The 25,961-nt window shown below is 32.9% G+C and overlaps 2 protein-coding genes and 1 long non-coding RNA gene across 3 annotated transcripts; 2 read left to right on the forward strand and 1 right to left on the reverse strand.

The window, feature by feature from the left end:
* The first annotated feature begins 1,784 nt into the window (after positions 1-1,784).
* On the forward strand, positions 1,785-10,994 carry LOC142230192 (uncharacterized). The gene is made up of 2 exons (XM_075300831.1): positions 1,785-2,623; positions 10,360-10,994. The coding sequence occupies exons 1-2, from the start codon at positions 1,812-1,814 to the stop codon at positions 10,913-10,915; spliced, it is 1,368 nt and encodes a 455-aa protein (XP_075156946.1). The 5' UTR covers positions 1,785-1,811; the 3' UTR covers positions 10,916-10,994.
* A 4,446-nt stretch (positions 10,995-15,440) lies between these two features.
* Positions 15,441-16,500, forward strand: LOC142231635 (uncharacterized). The gene is made up of 3 exons (XR_012720845.1): positions 15,441-15,694; positions 15,758-16,129; positions 16,295-16,500. It is a non-coding gene; the product is annotated as an uncharacterized LOC142231635 (long non-coding RNA).
* A 1,161-nt stretch (positions 16,501-17,661) lies between these two features.
* On the reverse strand, positions 17,662-25,812 carry LOC142228301 (NADH-ubiquinone oxidoreductase 75 kDa subunit, mitochondrial). The gene is made up of 9 exons (XM_075298696.1): positions 25,680-25,812; positions 25,233-25,421; positions 24,828-25,159; positions 24,536-24,772; positions 20,956-21,419; positions 20,558-20,889; positions 20,122-20,488; positions 17,973-18,103; positions 17,662-17,912 (listed from the first exon to the last, which is right to left on the reverse strand). Exons 2-9 carry the CDS (start codon positions 25,413-25,415, stop codon positions 17,754-17,756), a joined length of 2,205 nt encoding a protein of 734 aa, XP_075154811.1. The 5' UTR covers positions 25,416-25,421; positions 25,680-25,812; the 3' UTR covers positions 17,662-17,753.
* Positions 25,813-25,961: the final 149 nt, after the last annotated feature.

The raw sequence follows: 25,961 nt of genomic DNA on the forward strand, positions 1-25,961 counted from the left end.
AGTCCTTTTCGCTCTAGGACGCATATTTAAGGAGATATGGGCAAAAGAAGTTTTTCATATAAAAATTTCAATTTTTTTAGGTTTTGGGTGGATTTTTCAATTTTTTGAGGGTGGTCACGAATTATAGTCCTTTTCGCTCTAGGACACGTATTTAAGGAGATTTTTTTAGGTTTTGGGTGGATTTTTCAATTTTTTGAGGGTGGTCACGAATTAAAGTCCTCTTCGCTCTAGGACGCATAACAAGTAGGAAATTCAAACGACTTTTTTGAATTTCAGACAGTCGGCCATGATTCGCAAAGCATACATCTTCTAGTATTCTTTGTGCTTTACAGCTATTGACATCGTGATGAGCCAGATGTTCTTTATTCATACTGGAATTTGATTCATTGATTTTGTAGCTTCCTATATCCTGATATGTTGAACGACGTAACATACGACTAACAAATCCATACGATGACATTGAAAATGTCCATGTTGGTATTGCAACAATATATCCTCTCCTGCATCTGGTTCAATGTTTAATGGTTGAAATTTAAAATCGTTTAGATGTTGTATGAAACATGGGAGATTTTTGATTTTAAACTCGGAACTACACGAATGACGATAATCTTGCAACCCATTCGAGTCTACAAGAACAACGGTACCATCGCGATTCCAGCGGAAGAAATCATACATTTCCATATTTACAATCAGCCACAGTTTATAAGTAAATTTTTATAAGTAAAGTGACTTTTACACTCTCGTAGTTTTTCTAAAATACGTTTTTAAAAGAGTACGGCATTGCCAATTGGGATTTTTTTTTGCAACAATTTCGTGTTGACAACATTGTTGAATTTTCTTGTGCAGTTAATAGTCGAAATGTATAGGTGGCAAAGCATTTATGGATTATTTATTCATACAAACATTAGGGTTGTTCGCGTATTTTAGAATTTAATGATTTAAGGTGGGTATTAAGTTCGAGTTTTACCGCTAAAATCGCCATTTTTCACGATTACTTTGCTTTAATAATCCATTTTAAAGAATAGAAACTTTATGAAAAGTTGCTTTGGGCTATTCCCCATACAAAATTATTGCTGTAATAAAATTTGTATCAAAGAGGTATAATTTTATACTCTTTTTTACTGATTTATTTTTGATTTTAGCGGCTAAACTCGAACACATTGCAAAAAAAGACAAAGTACCCCAAATGGGTACAAGTTTTCTGCATTTTTTGGTTTTGTATGGGAAATCGAACATTGTACCTGCCTATAGCGAGGAATTTAAATTATACAGAAAAAATGCCTTGCAACATCAAAACTTGTGGTGCGGTATGGGTTACATATGGATTTAACAGGATGCAAATCCGAAAACTCATTTTCATATCGCACTCGAAAAGGTCTATCATAGATAATATAAATCAAAAAAAAAATTGTTTCATCTTATACAGTGAGCAATATATGTTTCATATAACTTAAATTAAATATAACTAAATTTCAAGCTTAAGTATAATAAATATATTCTTACTTAGTATGTTTCATATCGTTTCACAATTTATTTCAAATTGGTATACAACTTGTTTTTGCTGACTGTATATTCGTAAATAAAGAGCTAGACAACGCGAACAACCCCAGCGTTTGTAAGAATAAATAACCCTTAAATGCAGCGCCACCTATACATTTCGACTCTTAACTACGCAAGCAATTCCTACAGTGTTGTCAACCCCAAATTGTTCAAAAAAATCCAAACTGGCAATGCCGTACTCTTTTATAAACGTATTTTAGAAAAACTACGCGAGCGTAAATAGTCACTTTGTTCATAAACTTTCTGTAAAAATGGAAGAAATTGATTTAAGAGATTTGATTCCACAATACACGCTTTCACGCTACGACATTATGCAGTTTCCATTTCCTTATAAACTGTGGCTGATTGTAAATATGGAATCGTATGATTTCTTCCGCTGGAATCGCGATGGTACCGTTGTTCTTGTAGACTTGAATGGATTGGAAGATTATCTTCATTCATGGAGTTCCGTGTTTAAAATCAAAAATCTCTCATGTTTCCTACAACATCTGGAAGATTTTAAATTTGATCGATTAATCACTGAACCGGATGCAGCAGAGGATATATTATTGCAATATCAACATGGACATTTTCAACGTCATCGTATGGATTTGTTAGCAAATATACGACGTTCTACATATCAGGGTATAGGAAGCTACAAAATCAATGAATCAATTTCCAGTATGAATAAAGAACATCTGGCTAATCCCGATGTCAATAGATGTAAAGCACAAAGGATACTAGATGATGTATGCTTTGCGAATCATGGTCGACTGTCTGAAATTCAAAAAAGTCGTTTGAATTTCCTACTTGTTATGAACTTTGAAAATGAGACTAATTTACTAAATGAGAAACTAATGGTATCGCATAAATCATCCAACACCTCGGAAGATGATAATATTATTGAATTATCAGCTGATCTCTTTGAGAATCCTGTTGACTCTGTTTTAAATATAAATAATCCAGAGTATGCTGGATATTATGGCATCAATGATAAACAGAAGTTGGGTAAATTTTTCGGAGCATATTTACCAATGTATGATGGGGTCACCACTGACATATGCAAGGAAGACGAGTATAACAGGTGAGAGCAAAAATATAAATTCAAGGGAGTTGTTTCATTTACCATAATTATATCCCTATTGTACCGTTTGAAATTTTGGTTTTTTAGTGTAGAGTGTATTATTTTACAGAATCGTTTATTTATACAGTTCAACATATAGGCTCCACATGTATGATTCAACATATTAGGACAATTTCGGTATAAAGTCAATTCGAAGTTTTCTCAAATTTAGGAGATTGTCATAATCATGACTGTCGAAATTACTTCATTGCAAGCAATATAGTGGCCGAAACACATTGAAAAAAAAGCAGTCCTACCTTTAGGTATTTTCTTTGCTTTAAAGCCGCTTTAGTTTTTCCAACACACACATAGAAGGGTATAATTGTCGCTTCATAAACATAAACAAATTAATAGTTCTATATGCAAACCTGGAAGCAACAAAAGTCAGTCTATAAAAGTCGAAAAAGACTCATGCCCTGTTCCTGTATATAGAACGAAAGCCTTATTTCGTAGTCCAAACGAAAGAAATTTGATTTTGGTTACTCTATTCGAAAGGCAAGTCACTTTATATTTTGTTGTCGAGTAAAGATGGAATTACATACTATGCGGTCATTCGTGCGTACGTTATATATTATTGTCAAAAAAGTTAAAATGTTGCAACTACAATTGTTTGAGTTACACGACAAAAGTAACGTATGCATATGACGCATAAAGTTGACGAACTTTTAACTTTTCAATGCGTCGGGTGCGTTGACAACATTAAACAACATGTAAACAAATCAAGAAACGAAAAACAATCTAAAATATGGACGAAAAGTTATTGATTGAAGTTAAAATACATAAAGTCCAATACTTTAAAAAGTGCAATAAACGAACATATACAATATGTTTCAAGAAAAAAGTAAAAACATTTGAATGAATGCTCAGGCCAAAAAATTGAAAATACTCATTTTTGATAATCAATGTATTCTCATATAAACGAAACGAACTTTCAAAAATAAGAACCCCAAATTCACTTGAATTCGAGTGACTGCCTTTCTTTCGAATGGGTTTTCGTTCGATATACAGTAATAGGCTGTAAGTCTTAAGTGAGCATAAAATAACGAGCTACCACAACACCTTACCTAACTTAACCTAATGCTGAGAAGCCCCTCTATCCTCAATGTACCATTGTTTGCGGCGTCAATCGACATTTTTGAAAATTGCGATTGGCACTATCGAGAGATTAATAATAATTCTTTATGGTCGAAGTTGTGTGGTACATATCGTCTATAAGGCGGCGATACGTGTCACTCATGCAACGAAAACATTCTTTTTGTTACGGTAGAAGTCTTGGGGCCTTCCTAGCAGCGGAATCTTAGACGTCTTCTCATTTACACTGGAATTATAAGCGCTTTTCGAAGATTCGATAGTCATGCAAGTTTCGCTTCTACAAGCAGGCAATTTTACATGCCTCAAAGAGAGCATTTTTGCTCATACCCAAAATTTTGCTTCGCATGCTATTAATAATATTAAAACGTACTAAATTGCGTAGAATGTATGTCCCATAATTGTATTAGAAAAAACTTTTTCAAAATTTAACAAGTAAGGAAAGTCTAAAGTCGGGCGGGGCCGACTATGTTATACCCTGCACCACTTTGTAGATCTAAATTTTCGATACCATCCGTCAAATGTGTTGGGTGCTATATATAAAGGTTTGTCCCAAATACATACATTTAAATATCATTCGATTTGGACAGAATTTGATCGACTTTTACAAAATCTATAGACTCAAAATTTAAGTTGGCTACTGCACTAGGTGGAACACAATTTTAGTAAAAAAATATATATGTATTAGAGGGGTTTTAGACGATGCAATTGGTTGCGTGCAATTTTTTGTATTCTCTTTTAAAGTTGCTTCTTAAAAACTTCAGCATTTATACGTTGAAATTTTTCATGCAATTTTCATGAAATTTCAAGTTTCAGAAATGTCAAAAAATTGCAAGAGGAACGGAAAACATGAAATTTTTTCTACCCCCTTTGCTTCTCTACCCCGTTTGCCTACAAACAAAAATTGCGTGCAATTATTGCATGCAATTATTGCATCGTCTAAAACCCTTCTTAGAAGTTTAGGAAAACTAGAGTCATTTTTCGACTAAGCAGTGGCGATTTAACAAGGAAAATGTTGGTATTTTGACCATTTTTGTCGAAATCAGAAAAACATATGGGAGCTATATCTAAATCTGAACCGATTTCAATCAAATTTGGCACACATGACTATTTTACTAATTGTACTCCTAGTGCAAAATTTTAACCAAATTGGGCCAAAACTCCATATCGGGCGAAAAATATATATGGAAGCTATATCTAAATCTGAACCGATTTCAATCAAATTTGGCACACATGACTATACTACCAATTGTACTCCTTGTGCAAAATTTCAAGCTAATCGGGATAAAACTCTGGCTTCTGGGTCCATATAAGTGCATATCGGGGCGAAAGATATATATGGGAGCTATATCTAAATCTGTATCTGAATAGGGTGCTATTCTGACGCAAATTAGGAACATGTGCCAAATTTGAAGGCGGTTGGACTTAAATTGCGACCTAGACTTTGATCACAAAAATGTGTTCACAGACAGACGGACGGACAGACGGACATGGTTATATCGGCTCAGGGACCCAGCCTGAGCATAATTGCCAAAGACACCATGTGCCTATCTCGTCTCCTTCTGGGTGTTACAAACATATGCACTGACTTATAATACCCTGTTCCACAGTGTATTCAGAGTATGTATGTTCATACATATCTATGTCGAATTTTTGACCACTTTCTTTAAAATTCGATTTTGCAAATTTTCAAAATGATCAAAAGTCCATTAGTAGAATTTGTGTATTACAAAAAGTCGACATTTCGATTATTCGAAAAGTCGATTTGAATTACTAATGGTAAAAAAAATCGGGCTTTAAACTAAAATAAAGCAAACAATTTTTACCAATTTTTAAAATTCCTAAAAATGTTTTATAGCGTACAAGTGAGAGAAAAAAATAGTAAAACTTAAAAAAAGGAAAGGAATTTATACCCCGAACCACTTTGTAGATCTTCATTTTCGATTCCATCTTATTTCCCGAAGAAGTGATAACAATTGACCACCGAGGTCTCTAATAACTTCTACAACTTCCAACTTTACGGCCACGTGAAAAATAATATTCAACAGTCTTGCATCGATTCAAGACTTAATCCCTGAAGCTATCAAGGACATATGGAAGCCCCTTTTGTGATTTCGGTATGCAAAATTTCATAAAAAGTTATGGAACCCGTAGTTGTGTTGGTCATCTGGCTGATTGTTTTCCATTTTTAACAGCATTCCTTCCACATTATTATGAGATAAACATACGGCAATTTTCATCTCAATACAATTTTTTTTTTTTTTTTTAATTATTATTTATTAATGCTATTTATCTTAATATAATACAATGAAGATTTAAAATGAATATGAAACTAATCTATGTTCTAAGTTTAGACTTAACCACATCAATATTTAAATTAGTATCAATTAGATTATGTCAATTAGATGATGAAATCTGTAATTCCTAGACGACCTTAAAGGTTCATTTAATCTTATCATAGATATTAATTCTAAGCATAGAATATCAAATCTAATTATATTAGAATATAGCACGAATTATATATGAGGCACATTCAAGACATGTTTTACGGACGTAAAGTTAAAGGTTAGGTTAAAGTGGCAGCCCGATTAAGATTCAGGCTCACTTAGACTTTTTTTATTTTATGTTATATATACATGTGAAAAAGCTTATTTATTAATTTATCAACGCTATTTATACCCTTCACCACTACTGTGGTACAGGGTATAATAAGTTTGTGCATTTGTATGTAACGCCAAGAAGGAAAAGTCTGAGACCCATCGTTTAGTAACATATACCGATCGCCTTAGAATTAAATTCTTAGTCGACTTAGCGATGTTCGCAAAGCACAAGTCACAGTTTAAGTCCGATCGTCCTCAAATCTGGCATAGGGTCATTAATTGGGACAAAGACAATCGCTATTGAAATCGGCTCAGATTTAGATATAGCTGCCATATATATTTATCCCCGATCTGGTCATAATTGGCGTGTTTATCAACCGATGTTCTTCAAATTCAGTACATCCGAATATTTTATGTGTCTCGAAAAACTTGCAAAATATCACCCAAATCGGTTCAGATTTATATATAGCTCCCATCAAGGCCGTAGCCAGGATTTTAATTCGGGGGGGGGGGGGGGGGTGTTTCAACTTAAAAAAAATATTCAAATATTCATGTATATAATATTTTTATAATATTAAATTGAGCCGACGGGCTTTTGGGCAGCAAATAAATCAATGACTTGTTCAGACGGCACATTTATTCGGCGATGAACCGACATTAATGCCAATCCATTGAGTCTACTCTCGCTAGTCGAATTTCTAAGATACGTCTTTATTCTCTTCATTGTTGAAAATGAAAGTTCGGATGAGTACGTAGTAACTGCAGGGATGGAAAATGCAGTACTATAGTACTTTTTTCAATACTTTTTCACCCCGGTCAGTACCGTAGTACCCCCGCGAATGATTTAGTACCTTTTGTGTAGACATTTTTGAGTCGATATCAGATTTATGGTACAATAGCTTTGGCAAAATATTTTAATATTTTGAGTAAGTCTTTATCAACCTTATTTGCTTATAGTCTTTTACAAATATGGCAAAACAGACATGTTCATGTGGGAAGAAAATCTCGATTTTGTAAAAGATATAGTCAAAAACAGGATTTTATTGATCTTCAAGAATGTTTTAGTCGAAAAAAGAATGCGATTCTATATTATTGAATTTTTATTTCGGTAGAAAATGTTGTCAAAATTTTATTTCTATATAGAATTTTTGCAAAATTTTATTTTATAGAAAATTTTGTCAAAATTTTATTTCAATTGAAAATTTTGTAAAAATTTTATTTCTATAGGAAATTTTTGCAAAATTTTATTTCTATAGGAAAAATTTTGCAACATTTTTTTTCTACAGAATTTTTTTGCAAAATTTTATTTCTATAGAAAATTTTTGCAAAATTTTATTTATACAGAAAATTTTGTCAAAATTTTATTTTCTTTAAAATTTAGTCTCTTGACAATAATTTTCCAGTGAAATTTTTGTTGAAATTTAGTAAAAAGTACCTTTCCGCTCAAAAAATACCTTTTTTGTACTTTCTTAAAAATTGTATTTTCCATCCCTGAGTAACTGGCAAAGTGACCAAAATTTTTAAAAGAATATGCACGTTTGGAAATATCTCTTTATTGCACTCTCCAAGTGCTTCCATCGCTGAATTAGGCAGGTTCTTTTCGCAGGTTTTGCGCCATTTCATTTACATATGTGTGTTTGGCTGTTTCGTTGTTGTTGCTATGGCCAAACAAAGCGAGTCATGTTCACAAAAAGAACAACAAACTCAAATAAAAAGCAGAAAGACATTTTCCAAAAATAAAATTTGTGGTGCGAGAACAAAAACAATTTGTTTTTTTTCGACCTTCGTTTGACGGACTTTTCAACTAGTATTCTATGCTTTGTGCAAGTTTTATAGGTAAGCGTTTTTCAAAATAAAACCTCCACCTTTTCTTCAACATCTTCGATAAGATTTTTCTATGCAGCTAAAAATATATATTTATATAAAAATATTCATTCATTTCAGGGGGGGGGGTTTGATCCCCCTCACCCCCCCCCCCTGAATACGGCCTTGGCTCCCATATATATCTTTCGTCCGATTTAGACTATATGACCACAGAGGCCAAAGTTTACTATCGATTTTCGTGAAATTTTGCATAGAGAATAGAATTGACATTCTAACAATGCTTGATAAATTTGATTGAAATCGGTTCAGATTTAGATAAAGTTCCCATATACATCTTTCGTCCGATTTGCACTTATATGGCCTCAAAAGCCATGACTTGTTTCAAGCTTTGCACAAGGAGTACGTTTAACAGTATCGGTAAGTGTGCCAAATTTGGTTGAAATCGGTTCAGATTAGATATATCTCCCATATATAGCTTTCGCCCGATTTACACTCATATGACCACAGAGGCCAATTTTTTGCTCAGATTTAGTTGAAATTTTGCACAGGGAGTAGAATTAGCATTGTAGCTATGCGTGCCAAATTTGGTTGACATCGGTTCAGATTTAGATATAGCTCCCATATATATGTTTTTCTGATTTCGACAAAAATGGTCAAAATACCAACATTTTCCTTGTAAAATCGCCACTATTTAGTCGAAAAGTTGTAAAAATGACTCTAGTTTTGCTAAACTTCTAATACATATATATCGAGCAATAAATCATAAATAAACTTTTGCGAAGTTTCCTTAAAATTGCTTCAGTTTTAAATGTTTCCCATATTTTTTACTAACATTGTGTTCCACCCTAGTGCATTAGACGACTTAAATTTTGATTCTATAGATTTTGTAGAAGTCTATCAAATTCTGTCCAGATCGAGTGATATTTAAATGTATGTATTTGGGACAAAACTTTATATGTAGCCCCCAACACATTTGACGGATGTGATATGGTATCGACAATTTAGGTCTACAAAGTGGTGCAGGGTATAATATAGTCGACCCCGCCCGACTTTAGACTTTCCTTACTTCTTTTTTTACTAACATTGTGTTTCACCCCATGGCATTAGCCGATTTAAATTTTAATTCTAAAGTTTTTGTAGAAGTACAAAAAATTTTCTCCATTAAAAGTATTTGCTTTGGGAAATACAAACCTTTATATAGCTCCCAGCAAATTTGAAGTAGTTGAGATGGTAACACAAATGTTTGTCTACATAGTGGTGAAGGATATAATATAGTCGGCTTCGCCCGACTTTAGACTTTACTTACTTGTTTTTTTTTTTATAAAATTTTACATTCACTACCAAAAAAACATCTTATTATGAAACATTTTATAGTATCTATGTTCGGATATCAATGTGAATTCTATTTCCATTATTGACCACAAATCCACTAATGTGAAAATTTCATTTCCTGAATTCTACGGCCAGTTTTTAACTGTTCTGTATCACAAAAAAAAGATACTAGGCTGGAAAACTAAATAATTGAAATCTACAGACTTTTTAATTAATTTCTTAATTATATATAATAATTTTAATTTTTAGTAAAAGACTAAACTTTTTAACCGGAAATATATAAATCGCATACATAATTCAATTTTCACAACAACTTGTGCTAGTGAATTAATTTCACAAAATGTGCGGTGAATATGGGTAGTAAAAAAAGGTTATGAAGATTAATTTTAATGTGTTAATATAGCGAACCTGTTACTAAAATTGTCCACTTTTGAGAGGTTTCCAGTTTTTAGAAGGTCCAAGAAGTTTTTCTGTATAACGGTTGGTAACGAAGAACTGCAGGTCATTCTTAATTGTAGACATTTACATGTTTAGCCAAGCTGACTACACGATTTTCATTTTAAACGAAATTTGGAGTATATCAATATTATGTTTTTTGTTTTAATTCTTTTATATTATTTAAGTGATTTTTCATTTGTTTGCCATATCCGAAAGTCCAACTAATATAACCGTCCTTACTTATTCTAATGTAGAAGAAGATTAATGGTTAGGTTAAAGTGGCAGCTCGATTTAGTTTCAGGCTCACTTAGACCATTCAGTCCATTATGTAGAAGAAACGTATAGTAAATTTTTAAAAATGATTCTCCTTATGTTCACTAATTGGACTATAAATCGCTAAATAAAATTTTACAGTTTATCGAATAACTCTAATGAAACAATGGATTCCAATTATAATTATGAACTTCTTAACCAACAACCATCATGTTCAAATCAAATAGAAATGAATGAGTGTATCGCTGGTCCTGCTACACAAGAATTGCATACAGCATTACCAAATGTAAATTACTCATCTCATGTAAATTACTCATCTGAACTTGAACCAATTTTCAAGATAGAAAATAACCAAGAAAATGCAATATTTATGGAATGTATTCCACAAACTACTGATGATGATGTCGAACTATCCATGGAAGAGTTTATAAAATTCAAAGATCCTTTAGAACTTAATAACGAGAATGGGCCAATTAGCGATCATGTAAAAGCTATGCAATCCGAAACGGCTAATTCCACAAAAGAGATAAGTGAAAATATGTTAAGTTCTTTAGTAAATGAGCAATATCCACAAATGCCTGTTGATGTTAAATTGGGAATTGAAAATAATTTGTCAAAAGGAAATGATGAAGCTAACTTCCGAAGTTTCTTTAGTCAGTATAGGGCATCTTTAAATGTTTTAAATGAACGTAATTAAAAAAATGCATGCTTTTACATTAGAATAATTACTAGCTATTATAGTATATAGTTTTGACATTTGAAATTTTTTTTTTGCAATATCATGGTTTGTAATTTAAACTGTCACATTAAATTTTGAAATCTACTATTCATTACATATTGCCATTATTTAAATTTGTGCTTGCCCTAATTTTGCCTAATAACTGTCAATATTGTCTTATTCTTCTATAATGCATTTGAATTTCCAATATTTACTAAATCCATAATATATAAAACAAACTTGTATCTCGTAACTAATATTGATGTTAATTTTAAGAAATTAGTTTCAGATTTTGTAACAAATATGTAATATCATTAGTGACTAATTTTTATTTATCAATAGCATGGTTTAAAATTTAAATTAACCCATTATTTTCTAATCATATTTTTTGATATATTCCACTTAAAATCCACTTTTCATTACATATGGCCACAATTTAAATTTGTGTTTTCCTTAATTCCCTCAGATAATTGTCAATATTTTCTTATTATTCTATAATTGTTGCATTTGAATTTCCAATATTTAATATATCCGTATTATATAACACAAACTTGTATAACGTAACAAATATTTCTTTCGTTTTAGGAAATAGTTTCAGATTTTATGACAAATATGTAATTTTATTGTGCTTTATTACTAAATAATTTTGTTAATGTTTCACAATTTTGCCTATTATTATTACTATTATAATTATGACAATAAAAAATATATATACAATAACATTAATCTTCCATGAAAAACATTTACGGCCATTTTTATGTAGCTACTTTAGGCTTTAACTGCCAGCTAACAGAAAGTAATTTGCAAATATCTTCTTTTCGGTTAACTTTAACTGACAAATTTTCAGCAGTTAAGTTTCTAACTGGTTCACATACCATAGACAGATTTGTTCATAGTATGGTTTAAAAGTTCGTTAGCCAACGAAGCACTAACGGAGCTTCATGAAAATGGGGGTAAGTCTTGATGGGTAAATAGTCATTTGTATACTACAACCCTCAAATTTTCCATATTTTTGCTGTTATAGCCTAAATTGACTTTTTTTTTGAAAATTCATGCCATCATTTTAAAAAATATTTGTTTTGTTTTACAGAAGCCTCTATATTGACTTTGTCTGTTTCGCCTATTTCAGCGCACCTTGTGTGCTATACGTCTATTAATATTTTTCTCTGAGTTTTTAAATTCAAAAAGTAGTAATTATAAATCCACATTATGCATTCCAATTGACTTGGTCCGAAATTGCATTCATAGAAAAAAGTTTGTTAAAAACAATAGTCGTTGTTTGCTGCCATATTCTTGTATTTCCGGGTCTAGCGAACAACAAATTGTAAAAATGTAAGTTTTAAAATGTTACTCAAATTCCATTTAAAAATTAAAAATAGTTCAAAATCTGCTAAATGTTTGCAGATTATTGGGCAAATGCAAGACACATGCTTACATAGTTTAACCTTTTTATTTATTTCAGCGAATCTCAATGTAATCGGGCTTATAAACTAACAGACAATGTTTACTATTTCAGCTGAAATCGACTGCTCCCCCCTTTTCAGCAGACATTTTCCTGTTTTAGCAAATTCGCGTGGTTGTAAACTTTGTAGGAAAGGCAAATAATCAAAGGTATGTAAACATGCAGATTTCTCAAGGAATATTCTATTATCTGATTAAAGAAACAATGAACAATAATAAAGTGTATTATACACAGCGATTTTGGCTTATGACGAATAAAAATAGTCTGGGGACAAGTACTGCAAAAATGGAACTAGTTGTGTTTTGTAAGGAAATAATATTTAGAAAGTAAAATAAACAGTCATAGGTGACACACCGTTCGAACTTGGCACTCATTGACAGCCATCTAATCAAGCCAATTCGGCAATATAACTCACGTTAGATGCCATAGTTCACAACGTATCTCGATGTTGTATTGAGGTGAATCATACTCGTAGATCCAGAGCAAAATATTGACAAAAAGTAAATAGTAAAAAGGGCAAATTCGTAAAAATAGAAATAATCGAAAATAAAATAAACACACTCTATTGAAAATTATAGTCCATCCAGGTAAGGGAATTCAATTAAAAATATTAATGGCAATATTATTAAAGCCAATTAAATGAAGGTTATGCCAACTGCTGTTAGATCAATTTTCCAACCAATAAGGCATTAAATCCTACGAGTCTCGCTGCCGATTTTTGAGGCCGACGACTATTTTGGGACATGAATGCAATTAGATGTGATTGCAAGATTGGTTGTACAAATAATAACATAGCGGTTTGGATATTTTCAATGTGATAGACAAATTTCATTTAAATAGTTGGGATGAAAATTCACAGATTTTAGATTTCAAATTAAGGCATTATTTCATTATTTTCTTGCACACTTACAATAGATGTTTATGATTCCTCTAAAACTCAAACAAAAAATGGTTCTTATAAATTCAGAATCTAATCTAGTCTTCATAGGTAAAATCTTTACTTTTATCTATGGGAAGCGTACTGGTTGAACTGATCTGCTTGGGAAAATATCTGTCATCAAACCCGCCCTGAAATTTTCAAAGGAAACTATTATATTTGATTCATGGTGGGTATTTAAGATTCGGCCCGGCCGAACTTACTATTGTATATACTTGTTTCTCTTTAATTGTAGGCTAAATTTATTCGAGGTGAGCCCACATAATCGGCGACGACGTTGACTGGCCAAAAATAGTTGGTGTCGGCTAAAATTGACAGCGCGATACGGTGACTTCATTTTCCGAATATAGGTCGTCTTTTTACACATTCGTGATGTTTTCCTCCTTATTCAATGCTGGGTATAAAAGGGAAAAGCTTATTAACCCTTTGACTGCCGAAGTCCACTTAGGAGGACATTCGAAAACGACATCAAACTCTAGTTCTCCACTTACTTTCGATTTATTTCTCGGTGTTATTATAAATTACAGACTTTAAATCGTCACACGAAAACAAAAAAGGCGTAACTTACATTGCAAACATTTTACATGAGAAGCAAAAAGTTTCCTTGCAGGTCCTTGCAGTTACGGCTTTTATGATTTTGATAATAAAATTGTCGTTTTTAGGTGTATGACTTTAAAACTTAGCAGGTACGTGTATTTTGATGCGGTGCATAGTAATCAATCAAAAAGTCGATTTTGAATTTTTTGTAACTTCCCGTGTAAAAATTGGAGGATCCAATCCTATCTAATAATATCAAATTGGATCTAATTGGATCTGTTCAGATATTGGTTCGGACATAATTAGATATGCACAGATATGCTATATATGGTGCTAGATCTGGTTAGATATAATTGCAGATCTCATCATATATAGTATAATATCTAATTATATCTGGCATATCTAATAATATATGCTTGGATAGGACCATATATAGCACTATATCTAATAAGATATGGTAGATATAACATCATATCTGACTATATATGGGGTTAAATAAGGTCCAAAATATAATAAAAATCATGAACAAGTTAAAAAGATTTTTGAAATACACGTCTAAAAAACTATTCGAGATATATACACAAAGTTACAGATGGAAAAATAACTTTTGTTTATTTAACGAACTTACATAATACATCTTAAAGTATTTGGCAGTTTATAAACATGTTTTTCGAGTTTCAGAACATGGTTGAGCTCCTTCACTTCAGATGGTTTAACAATCTAAAACAGTCAGTTTTGGAAATGGATATAATGAACAACGCCAGTTTTTAAATGTTTTATCGCGTACTGCTGGTTGACGTCAAAAAGAGTAATAAAAATAAATTGTTGAAAATTCGCAAAGAAACGCCTTTTTTTATTAATTGTACTGTATAGATATTAGTTTTGGTATTTTTATATAAAAGGGATGTGTAGATATTTGTATCCATTTGACACCTCGAGTAGTAAGAAAAATGTGGGTTTCATCAAAACACTCATTTAGTATTTGTCGTTCCCATGCGTTTGGAGTTTAATTAGCCTTTCATCCAAAGCATTATTTAGTATCCTAAGTAGATTACAAAATGAATTTTTATTTTGAAATATACTCATATACAAAGACTGCTGTAGGAAACATTGACTGCTGATTTTTTTGGTAAACAAAAAAGTGCTGTTTTCGCAGTTTTTCTGCGAAAGTACAATCTGTTAGTTTGGAATAACAGACATACTGCCCAAAAGTTAGTAGTTTGTTTAAATAATAGAACTTCAAACATTAAAAAACATTTAGTATATTTTGATTATGCACTAACATTTCTGAACAAGTCGCCCTTTTTAATATATGTCCCACTCGGAGATAGTAATTTACATTTTATTTAAAACATTTTTAATCGCGGGAAACGTTTCCTTCAAAGTAAACGTTGCCCAGATCACCAAAAAGTCGTACCTTGAGGATGGGGGCTTCAATACCTTCTTGGTTTTCTAAGCAAGAAGGTGACGCAGGCACCGAAGTGAAATGAGTCTCATTAGTCAAGATGATTTTAATATTTATATAGTAAATTTAATTTAAAATTTCAAACAAAAAAATTTCTTCTTGTTTCATCTATCATACGTACTAATAAATGGGTTCTATACATTATAAAAGTGCTTCATGTTTTTAGTGTCAACGATCCATTAGTTTTAACAACAACCTCAATGTCATTATGTCAAATGTCAACGCCGTCAGGGGCATCACTTCTAAACAAATTTAACGCAAGACTAGCTGAGAAAATTAAGAAATTTAATATAATTGTTTTAAATGTGTTCCTTTGATAAAGTGTATATCGTTTCCTTTGTTGCGGAGATTATGTAGGTAAGTAGATTGTATTTGTTATTTCCTTAGTAGTCATTTTCATATTGTTTTACTATTTTCTAGATTTGGAAAAAAAGGAAACCTCAGTGGTGTACTGGTTAACATGCCCGCCTTGCATTCAAAAGGTCACGGGTTCAATCCCAGTTCCGACCAACACCAAAAATTTTTTCGGCGGTGGATTATCTCCTCGCAGTAATGTTGGTGACATTTCTGCTTCAAAGATTCTCTAAGTTGTTTCAGCGCAACGTTAAATGCCGATAGGACTCGATTATAACGAGGAGGACCCATGTTATTGAGCTAATTATTGAATCGAGCAGCAGTCAGTGATAAATGAGATGTTGATCACTGCGATGTCATGATGGTCTGAATAGTATGTATGAGCCTAAAATAACAGCCTATCGCTATACCTAACCTAATCCCGAATACACTTTAAATGTGAGTATTAAAAGCAACATAAAATTATATGGCAATTTTTATTGCAACTTAAAGAAGAATGATCCAAAACAATACTAATACTTGCTTACATAGTTCAATATATTCCCATATTTGTTTATTCCTATATTTGTTTAATAATTGGTTTTTAACTTAATTTCATTGCAGATTGCCTTAACGCTGTAATACTTTAGTCGCGTGTCTAAGTCCAAAGCAGAAGAAACAAACGAAAAAACCCTTGGACAACACTATAACTCAACTGTCAATACTCTTAAATAGCTTTGATGGATCAATTTAAATTAAACATATTTATTATGCACATACTTTTTGTCTGTATTATTAAACAAAACAATTAATCTCATTTTATATACAAACTATGGGCTTTTATGTGTTGAAAGATCTCGAAAGATACAATTGTATCAAATAATATACAATTATATCAAATTAGATCTGATTAGATGTGTCTCATTTTTGAGATCTGATCAGATCCAATTTCATAGTATTTAGATCTGACCAGATATAACCATTTTTCGGACCTGCTCAGATCTGACCATATCTTGGCTCAGATCTAACCATATCAAATCAGATCCCCCAATTTTTACACGGGTTACGCCTTTTTTGATTTCATATGACGAAATAATTTATATTTTCCCTATTCGTCTACACTAAAACGATTTTATATAAACTTTTTTAATAATAAGAAGTTAAAGAAGTAAATTGACATTCATGTAAAAACTATAGCTGATAGCTCGTCGGGTTCTTTTTTCTATTTTTTTTACACTTCGAAAGATATTATAGGCCAAATAGCGTTTTTTCGTATAATCATTTGGTTACAATTGAAGAATCAAGTTTCAAAACAAACTCATAGTTCTTGTAGTAATTGAGGTACGTCTTCAAAATTGCACTTTTGTTCTACATGCTGTTAGTACAAGCAAAAACGGAAGAAACATTAAAGTTTTTAACATAAGGTTTATTTCGGTAGTGAAAGGGTTAAATTCCTAAGTCAAGAAATTGGGGATCTGGAATTTGAGTATACTGTGGCCATTGAAATGGGTATCGAGCATTTAGCCTAAGACATGAATATGAAGTCTCTAAACGGAGAGTGTTGCGACCTAAGAGAGTTAGGTCTTAACATTTTCTGTTAGTGGAGTGACCATGTCTGAAGTTGACTTTTCGATGTGACAAACTTGAAAAATGAACAAATCTTTACCAGCCTCTTAATGCCCATGGACAACACTGTTTCATTCTATAAATATCTCTCTTTATTAATTTCGTTCATTCATTTACCATTTTATGTAATTTTCTCCAATACACTTTTAAAATGTGTGAAACGAAAACAATTCCTAATAGCTCCCTTTCTATCTCCAAATTTAAAAAAAAAATACGGCAAACTTCAGACATCAATTGTTCGTTTGGATAAATTTCTTCAAATATAATAAGTCGTGGGCAATTCAAGCCCTACTGGATATTATTTATTATTTGTATTTTGGTTTGGTATACTGTATTTAGCTATTTATTGAAGAAGACTTTAAAAGTTATTAAATTTAATAGTTTTTTTGTTTTCCTTTATTTAAACTAAATGTACGAGTGTTTCGAACACGTCCATCTTCCTTTGATTACAACGTAATTAACACGCAGCACGTTGTTTTTGTTGGCTATTTTGCTTATTGACAGCCGATATACATTTAGCCATAGTGGGTGAGGCCCTTGAAACGGCATCGGTCATAAAGTAATCACGCAGTTCCTTAAGTTTAATATCGATTTTGGTACTATCCACAGATTTGGTCTGAAATGGTAATTTTATTATTATCAATTTCGAATATGTATGCAATAAAATATTCATTACCTCAGCAACTTGTTCGGCGACGCCATTATAAGTGAGAGCAGGTTCCAATTTACCCAAGCGAGTCAAATGTGGGGCAATATCATCAATACGATTGCGTAAATCATCGAGAGTGTCGTAGGGGAGGGGAGTGCCTAGAAAACAAAAATAGACAAATTTGGTTTAGATGTTAAATACCTCTACGAAGTAGAATTAATAAAATCTTAATTTATCCTATAATTATTGTTGTTGGACCAGCTTGGAAAACACCAGTAGACAAACAGTAAATTCTAGACATTTTCATGACTTTTTCCTTTATTATACATTTTTGAAAAACGGGCTTTCAACATTTGCGATTATTGAAAATTCGACTTTGTTTGTCGTATGGCTTATCAGGATAAGACAATCTAAAAACATTCCTCATTCAATGGGCTTTTTCGTTAAAAGCCGATTGATAAATTTTGGGTCACTAAAAAAAGTCGATTATTCGATTTGACTTTCAAAAAAAAAAAAAAAATTAAAAATCGATTTTGAAGATTCGATTTTTTTTTGACAAAAATCGAATTTTTATCCCTAGTAAGTTTATGTTGACTTAGTTCCGATTTTGGGTCACTATTAAAAGTCGATTATTCGATTTGACTTTAAAAAAATCAAAAATCGATTTTGAAGATTACAAAAACTTGATTTTTTTTGACAAAAGTCGAATTTTCGAATGTTTATCTCTAGTAAGTTTAAGTTGACTTCGTTCCAGAGGATGTTTTCATCACCTTTTGGTTAAAAGCCGATTGATCACCTTTGGGTCACTATCAAAAGTCGATTATTATTCGATTTGACTTTAAAAAAAATAAAAAATCGATTTAGTTTTTTTTTTGAAAAAAAAAAATTTTTTTTGAAAAAGTCGAATTTTTGAATTTTTAGCCTTAGTAAGTTTATGTTGACTTCGTTCGAGAGGATGTTTTCATCACTTTTTCCTTGAAAACCGATTGATCAATTTTGGGTCACTATCAAAAGTCGATTATTAGATTTGACTTGCATAAAATCAAAAATCGATTTTTAAGATTTAAAAAAACTCGATTTTTTTACAAAGTCGAATTTTCGAATTTTTATTCCTAGTAAGTTTATGTTGTCATCGTTTCAGAGAATGTTTTGAACTGATGGTTTCTTTAACTGTTCTCAAAAAAGTTAACAGCAACGTGACAAAGAGCAGCGAAGTGAGCCGATAACCAATAATGGACATCGAGACACCGGCAACTTTTCGAAATAAACAAATAAACATACTTAAAAAGGGGATTACAGAGGCTGGAACAGGGTGTTTCAGCCTCGGGCCGTAGAAGCGACCGCATTGACTTCTTGTATGTCAAGTAGTACTCTGGTGATCAGTCCGTTTTTAGGCAAGATTGCTATTAAACAACCAATAATCTTCATCGGTAGCTTTACTGAGACTGTATTACATAAATTAGACAATTATGTTCTCAACCCGACAAACACTTCTTACAAAAACGGATGTGAGTTATAATGGCTTAAACTCAATCACGGAAGGATGGGGAAATAAGTGGAACCAAAGACAATTAAAGAAGAAGACATGAATTGGGCTTTGATAGTGTTAGTGCTAAGAACCAGAGATTAGCCCCATACTTGTAGGAAAAGCGCTTCGAACTTACTGGTTTGATACAGACAATTTTTATTTTGCTATTTTCTCAAAAGTTCCTGCCAATTTCTGTGTCGTTTGCACTAAATTATTAATTAAATGTTTCATGAAGTGTTTTTGTTCTTTTAAAAGTTAAAAAAATTGCTAAAATAAGAGAATTAGGTTTTGTTACGAATGCAAAATGAAAAGAGAAACCGAAAAAAAGTTGCAATTTCTCAACGAACATGTATGGGGCTAATCTCTGGTTCTTGAGAAAAAAGAATAACAACATGCCCAATTCATGTCTTCTTCTTTAATTGTCTTTGAGTGGAACTCAATCTAACAGAGGATTACATTGAGCATTTTGAGGCAGAATGTCTCAAATAGTGAATCTACAAACAAATCCATCCATATTATACCACTGGTATCCCAGCCAATGTGTAAAATACAGAAATCTTGAATCTACTCAGAAGTGTCACCACATTTATAGAAAACATGGCTAAAATGCATTGCAAAAGGAAACCAAGAGTTTTACTCAAAACTTACCAGTTACTTCGGAAAGAGCACGCAAAATCTTCCAGTCTTCACGAGCCATACCAGGTGGTGAAACAGCGGACAATGTTTGTTGAGCACGGCCTTCAGTGTTGACATAGGTAGATTGTTTTTCTGTATAAGCGGCACCGGGCAAAACGGCATCAGCAATGGAAGCACCATTGTCACCATGATGTCCAATGTACACTACAAAACAGTCCTTTGGCAATTGATCGCGGGTAATTTTGCCAGCATCAGCTCCCAATAAGAACAAAACTTTTGGTTGAGCCTTAAGGGCGGCTTGGTAACCTGGTTGATAGCCAACATCAAGAGCTCCAGTTTGAGCAGCATTTGTTTGCAAAACATTCAAAGCATTCCAATCCTACAAAAAACCAACATATATTACATCTAATAGTTAATGGCAATCAACAATGAAATTGGGAAAACTCACGGGTTTGCTAAGTTTCTTGCAGTATGCACTGACTGTAGCCAAAATGCCGGCACCATCAGCACGTTCCAAAATATCAGCACCAACGATAATAGCTGGCTTCTTGGCACCTTCCAAAACTTTAGAGAATGGATGAGAACCTTGGCAAACACGGCTAATCAAACCAGCATCATCTCCCAAGTTATCATGTTTATAGGAGAGATCAACCTTGGGTCCAATAGAAGCAATTTCCAATTCATTGTGAACGTAAGCCTTGCGCAAACGGGTATTTACTAAAGGAGCTTCATAACGGGGATTTGTGCCAATCAACAAAACAGCATCGGCTTCTTCCAAAGCTGAAACAAACATATTCAAAATTGAATACATTCTAATGAATCCTTGGACTTGCCATTAAAACTCACCAGCAATTGAGGTATTGCAAACATAGTTCGAACGTAAATCAGTACTTGAGCCCTTAGCTGCAAAACCTTGTTCAGTGCACAAAGTCTCAGCTCCATTACGATTCAACAAATCCTTAAGTGCTACCATAGATTCGACGTCAGCTAATTGGCCAGAAATACCAGCAACTGCACCCTTGGCATTTCGCATTGCCTTGGCTACCGCAATAAGGGCTCCTTCCCATTCAACAGCTTGTAATTCACCATTTGGCATGCGTACCATAGGGGCAACCAAACGTTGACGTTTCAAACCATCGCATGCAAAACGGGATTTATCGGCCAACCATTCTTCATTGACTTCTTCATTTTCACGAGGCAAAATGCGCAATACTTCATTAGTGCGAGTGCTTACAACAATGTTGCTGCCAACGGCATCCAAAACATCAATACTGTTGATCTTACGAATTTCCCAAGGACGAGCAACGAAACTGTAAGTATTTGTATTTAATTAACATGTATTTACTTTATGTTTCGCATGAAAAAAACAGATATTTTTTAGTGATTCTTTTACCACATGTGATTATTGATATACATATTAATTTATAAAGACAATACAATTGAATCGTAAGGTAGTAGCTTCGAAAAGCTGAAGTGATAATCCTTCAGTTCATCTGTGGAATCACAGTCGACAGTCTAAACCAGAAGCATCTCGGTATGGGCCTTTTGCCCATACCGAAGCACTAACGACTTACTTAGAAATGTCGCAGATATTATCAAGATTTTTTTCATATTTACAACATGTCAAACATTTTACGGACTAAAAACGTGGCTTCTAGATACCGCATGCAAAGAATTATAAAAACAATTAAATCAGTTTAGCCAAAGTTGACCTGTCAGAAGAAATTTCTACATCTGCTTACGTTCTGTCTCATAGGCAACAATAGGACAATCAGTTTGTAATTGGAAAGGTTTGTAAAGTGCACACCAAACATTACATCAGCTAAGACGAAGTAGTAAAATATTTAGCCAAGAATAATTAAATTAGTCATACGCATCTTTTTATTATATAATAAAAAATCATAGAACAAAAGTAATTGCTATATAGAATATATCGTCTAAACTCATTCTCCGAGTAGGCGTAAGGAGATATACCTGAAAATTTCCTTTCTATAAAATTAGAAAACGTACTTCGAAGTTGTTTAAAATCGTTTAGTCGATTTTGCGTAATAGTGAAATCTATTTCAATTTGAGTAGCATCAAATGTATAGCCCAGTTCTAAATATTCCCTAGAAGTTAAGTTAAAGCGAAAAACATGAAAAATGTTTAGTGCCGTGTTTATGTTCGTAGCTGAGGAAGAGGCGCATGAACGTAACAATGTCCAAAGGATAGAAAGAAGAAGGCTACGCAATGTCATTAACCCACTTGAGTTGCCTGAAAATTTTCAACTACATGCTTGTACATGAAGGTGGCTACCAAAATGGGCGTAGGAAAAGATCGATACATATATGTGTCCCAGTGTAGCCTGAGTAATGTTCTTAAACATATTTGAACACCTATACCCAAAGTGATGATATATTTCATCAAAAGGAAGGAGAAAAAAAGAAAATGTCATTAGCTTTTTACGCCACGTATGGAATTCATAGCGTAATAGGATGTGTTGCGGGACGCATGTCCGGATTATTGCCCTTCAAGGAACATTATAGTATTATAGTTTAAATGTAAAGCCTTTATTTTCTAAATATGAAAGAATTTTTAAAATATGGACAGATTTGTGACCATGAGATGAGTATTCTGTGATGCATCCCATCCTGGAGCATACCAAGACTCATTCATTTTTTGTGGTTTTTGTTCTGAAATTATCCATTTTGGTTGCAACTCCCTTGAATTTTTTGGTGGAATTATTCCCAAAAAGTGACATCGTTTTCGTCTTTTACTAGCAATCATAATACCAATTTTTCCCCAAGAGTTTCCCATTTTCGAAGTTGGTTTAGAATAAGGGAAAAGAGAAAAATTCCCAGGGGTAAATTGATATAGTAGTCTGTTGTCCCAATGAACGTATTGGCATAAAAATCGATTGCATCTTTAAAAGCCGATTATTTAACTTAAAAAAAAATAAATATAAGAAATTTAAATATTGGTCAGTTAATAAAAAATTAAATGAAAAAAGCATTTAGATTTGTTTTTTTTTTTTTTGTTTGTTTTTAATTTCGGTCCAATTACAAAATACATAAATTACCGTGATAAATAATTAGTACAGTGCACTCGCGGTAACATGAACTAATTAAAACAAAGAGAGTCACGTTAGCGAATTTTAGAACAAAACATTGCCATATTCGGCAGTTTTATACGTTCTTGCGTGATAGTCTTTTATTTTTGTTATAAGTAAAATTAAAAACATAATTTAATTTCATGAAAAAATTTAAACAAAGAGATCGGAAAAATATCAGTGGTTATGGAATTATAAAGCAATTTAAATTAATAATTAAAATTCACGAAAAAAACCAAACTAGCACCTCTGTTCAGATATTCGCTTCTACTATTCACGTCAAATCCACGAACGTGAAAATTTGGTGTCCTCAAATCCACGTTCTTTTTTTTAACTTTTCTGTAACCAGCTGGTTGCACAAATCACCCAAAAAATCACTAAGGCGAAAATCAAAATAAGTCGAATCAATGGACTTATTTTAATTTACTATTTTTTTTTTTAATAAAAATGACATATTTTTAATAAAATTCATGAATTAAATATAAAGCATTTTAAATTGTTTACGCGAGTAATTTTTTTTTAACTGGAAATACATCCATCTTGGACATAATTCAACTTTCACCAAGACTTTTGCAAGTGAATTGATTTCACGAAACTTCCGGTGAAAGTGGATTGTAGGACACCAAAATCGTGGAATTGATTCACATTCACCTGAAAGTGGATTTGCGAACATATAGTTGGAAATCGATATGAACGAAATTTTTTTAATACCTATGGAGGTGGGTATAGTAATCCGGAAATAGTTATGAAAGACCTGAAGTTTTTGCGATTTTGTTTGCCAGCCGAGAAACTCACTGCGATTTTTATATAGAATAATGATATGGCACCGAGCTATTGCTAACACTGGGAAAATATTGCGTTTTTGCCAAAGGCTGAGTAAAACCCCATGCCACTGATGCACAATTGTAGTTTCCTACAGCTTTGGTGAAATTATGAAGAACTCAGTGCAACTAAAGCTATAAAGCGGTTTAAGTGGAAATGCCTCCTCTTGTAGTGAATGCATTAAATTCATTTTTTTAAAGGTCTTACGTTAATTTCCAAAATCTTATTCGTTTGATGATGAATAAGTAAAAACGAAAGTAGTCTCGATATAATTACGGAAAGAAATATACATCAATTTGTTTCCTACATCTCTTTGAGTAAACATCGATTAGACGAACTACATCAAACTACTCTCTACCTTTGTCTAGCTGAAAGAATTCTATAATTATACTTATATTAGCTATAAATTCCTACGCCTTTAGATGAAAAACCAACAATTTTTTTTACATAAATCCCATAAAGATTCGTTACATAAACGAATGCAAAAAAGTAAACAAAAATTAAATTAAAGCATACCTGTAGGGTTTGTTGGTGAGAGCACCGACAGGACATAAATCAATAACATTGCCAGATAATTCAGTAAGGAAGAGTTTCTCAACATATGTGCCAATCTGCATGTCATTACCACGACCAGTGGTACCCAAATCATCGACACCAGCAATTTCAGAAGCGAAACGTACACAACGGGTGCAATGAATGCAACGGGTCATAATAGTTTTAACCAAAGGTCCAATATCTTTATCCTCAACAGCGCTAAAATTTTATAGACTTAAGCGAAAAGTTCAAAGGATGTATATTTCCAATATACCGTTTTCCAGTATGGTTGATATCCGTGAAACGTGAACGGTCAGAACCAAAAGCCATAGCCTGATCTTGTAAATCACATTCACCACCCTGATCACAAATGGGACAATCCAATGGATGGTTCATAAGCAAAAACTCCATAACACCTTCGCGAGCCTTGCGTGTCATATCAGAATCAGTTTTGATGCGCCATCCCTTCATAACAGGCATAGCACATGCAGCTACAGGTTTGGGACTTTTTTCCACCTCAACCAAGCACATGCGACAATTGCCAGCCACAGCTAAACGTTCATGATAACAGAAACGGGGAATTTCCACACCAACCATAGCAGCTGCCTAGAATAAGTTAGTTATAAGGTGTATTAGTTCCCTCAAAACTATCCAATATGACTATCAATAGTATACTCACTTGCAAAACAGTTGTACCCGGAGCAACATGTACTGGAATGTCATCAACAAACACTTCGATTTTCTCGGGAGCTTTGGCTGGTGTCTGGGCAAGGGCGGCACTGGTACGCACCGCTTTGCTGGCGATTTGATGTGTGGGCGAGCCCAGAGTGCCCAAGGCCTTGACAAGCGGTGCACGAATCATATTCTCCTAGAAGAGGGAAGACAATATTACGTGTTTGTCTCACTTTATTCCTTTCAATTCCTTTACTGTACTAGAAGTCTCATCATAATTACATAAGTCCCAAAAGGCTGTATAAATCGATTGATCTGCTTATCGTTACGCTAACAATTAAAACCATTTCACTCTTACAGTCGTTTACTACAGTTTGTCACTACAGATACTGCGTTTCTTTGTTTTATTTCATAAACTTACCTTAAGAGTACTTTAAATATTTGGAGAACTTACCCTAAGATTACGAAAATATACTACAGCGGCCGAAGAAAAATACGGATTTTAAAGATTTTGACACTTTCATTGACATATGGCAAAGTGTGTTGCCAACGAATCGACCTATATAAAAGCGTTGGAAATACATATGTCAATATGAACAAAGTTGGCAATGCTAATTTGTTTTAACGATGGAGTTGCCATGTTGTTAAAGAGGAATGATATAAAGTAATAATTGAAAAATTTTATTTTCCTAAAAATGAATTATTAAAGGAAAACCAATAAACACAAATGTTTGAA

This window comes from Haematobia irritans, chromosome 3, assembly GCF_050003625.1.
Source record: "Haematobia irritans isolate KBUSLIRL chromosome 3, ASM5000362v1, whole genome shotgun sequence".
In the NCBI taxonomy this organism is placed as follows: domain Eukaryota; kingdom Metazoa; phylum Arthropoda; class Insecta; order Diptera; family Muscidae; genus Haematobia; species Haematobia irritans.

Coding starts and splice junctions, on each gene's coding strand:
- LOC142230192 (XM_075300831.1), top strand. CDS start 1,812: ATGGAAGAAATTGATTTAAGAGATTTGATTCCACAATACACGCTTTCA. Junction 2,624..10,359: donor AAGGAAGACGAGTATAACAG/GTGAGAGCAAAA, acceptor AAAATTTTACAG/TTTATCGAATAACTCTAATG.
- LOC142228301 (XM_075298696.1), bottom strand. CDS start 25,415: ATGATTCGTGCACCGCTTGTCAAGGCCTTGGGCACTCTGGGCTCGCCC. Junction 20,890..20,955: donor TTGCAATACCTCAATTGCTG/GTGAGTTTTAAT, acceptor TGTTTGTTTCAG/CTTTGGAAGAAGCCGATGCT. Junction 18,104..20,121: donor TGCTCTTTCCGAAGTAACTG/GTAAGTTTTGAG, acceptor TTTGTTTTCTAG/GCACTCCCCTCCCCTACGAC.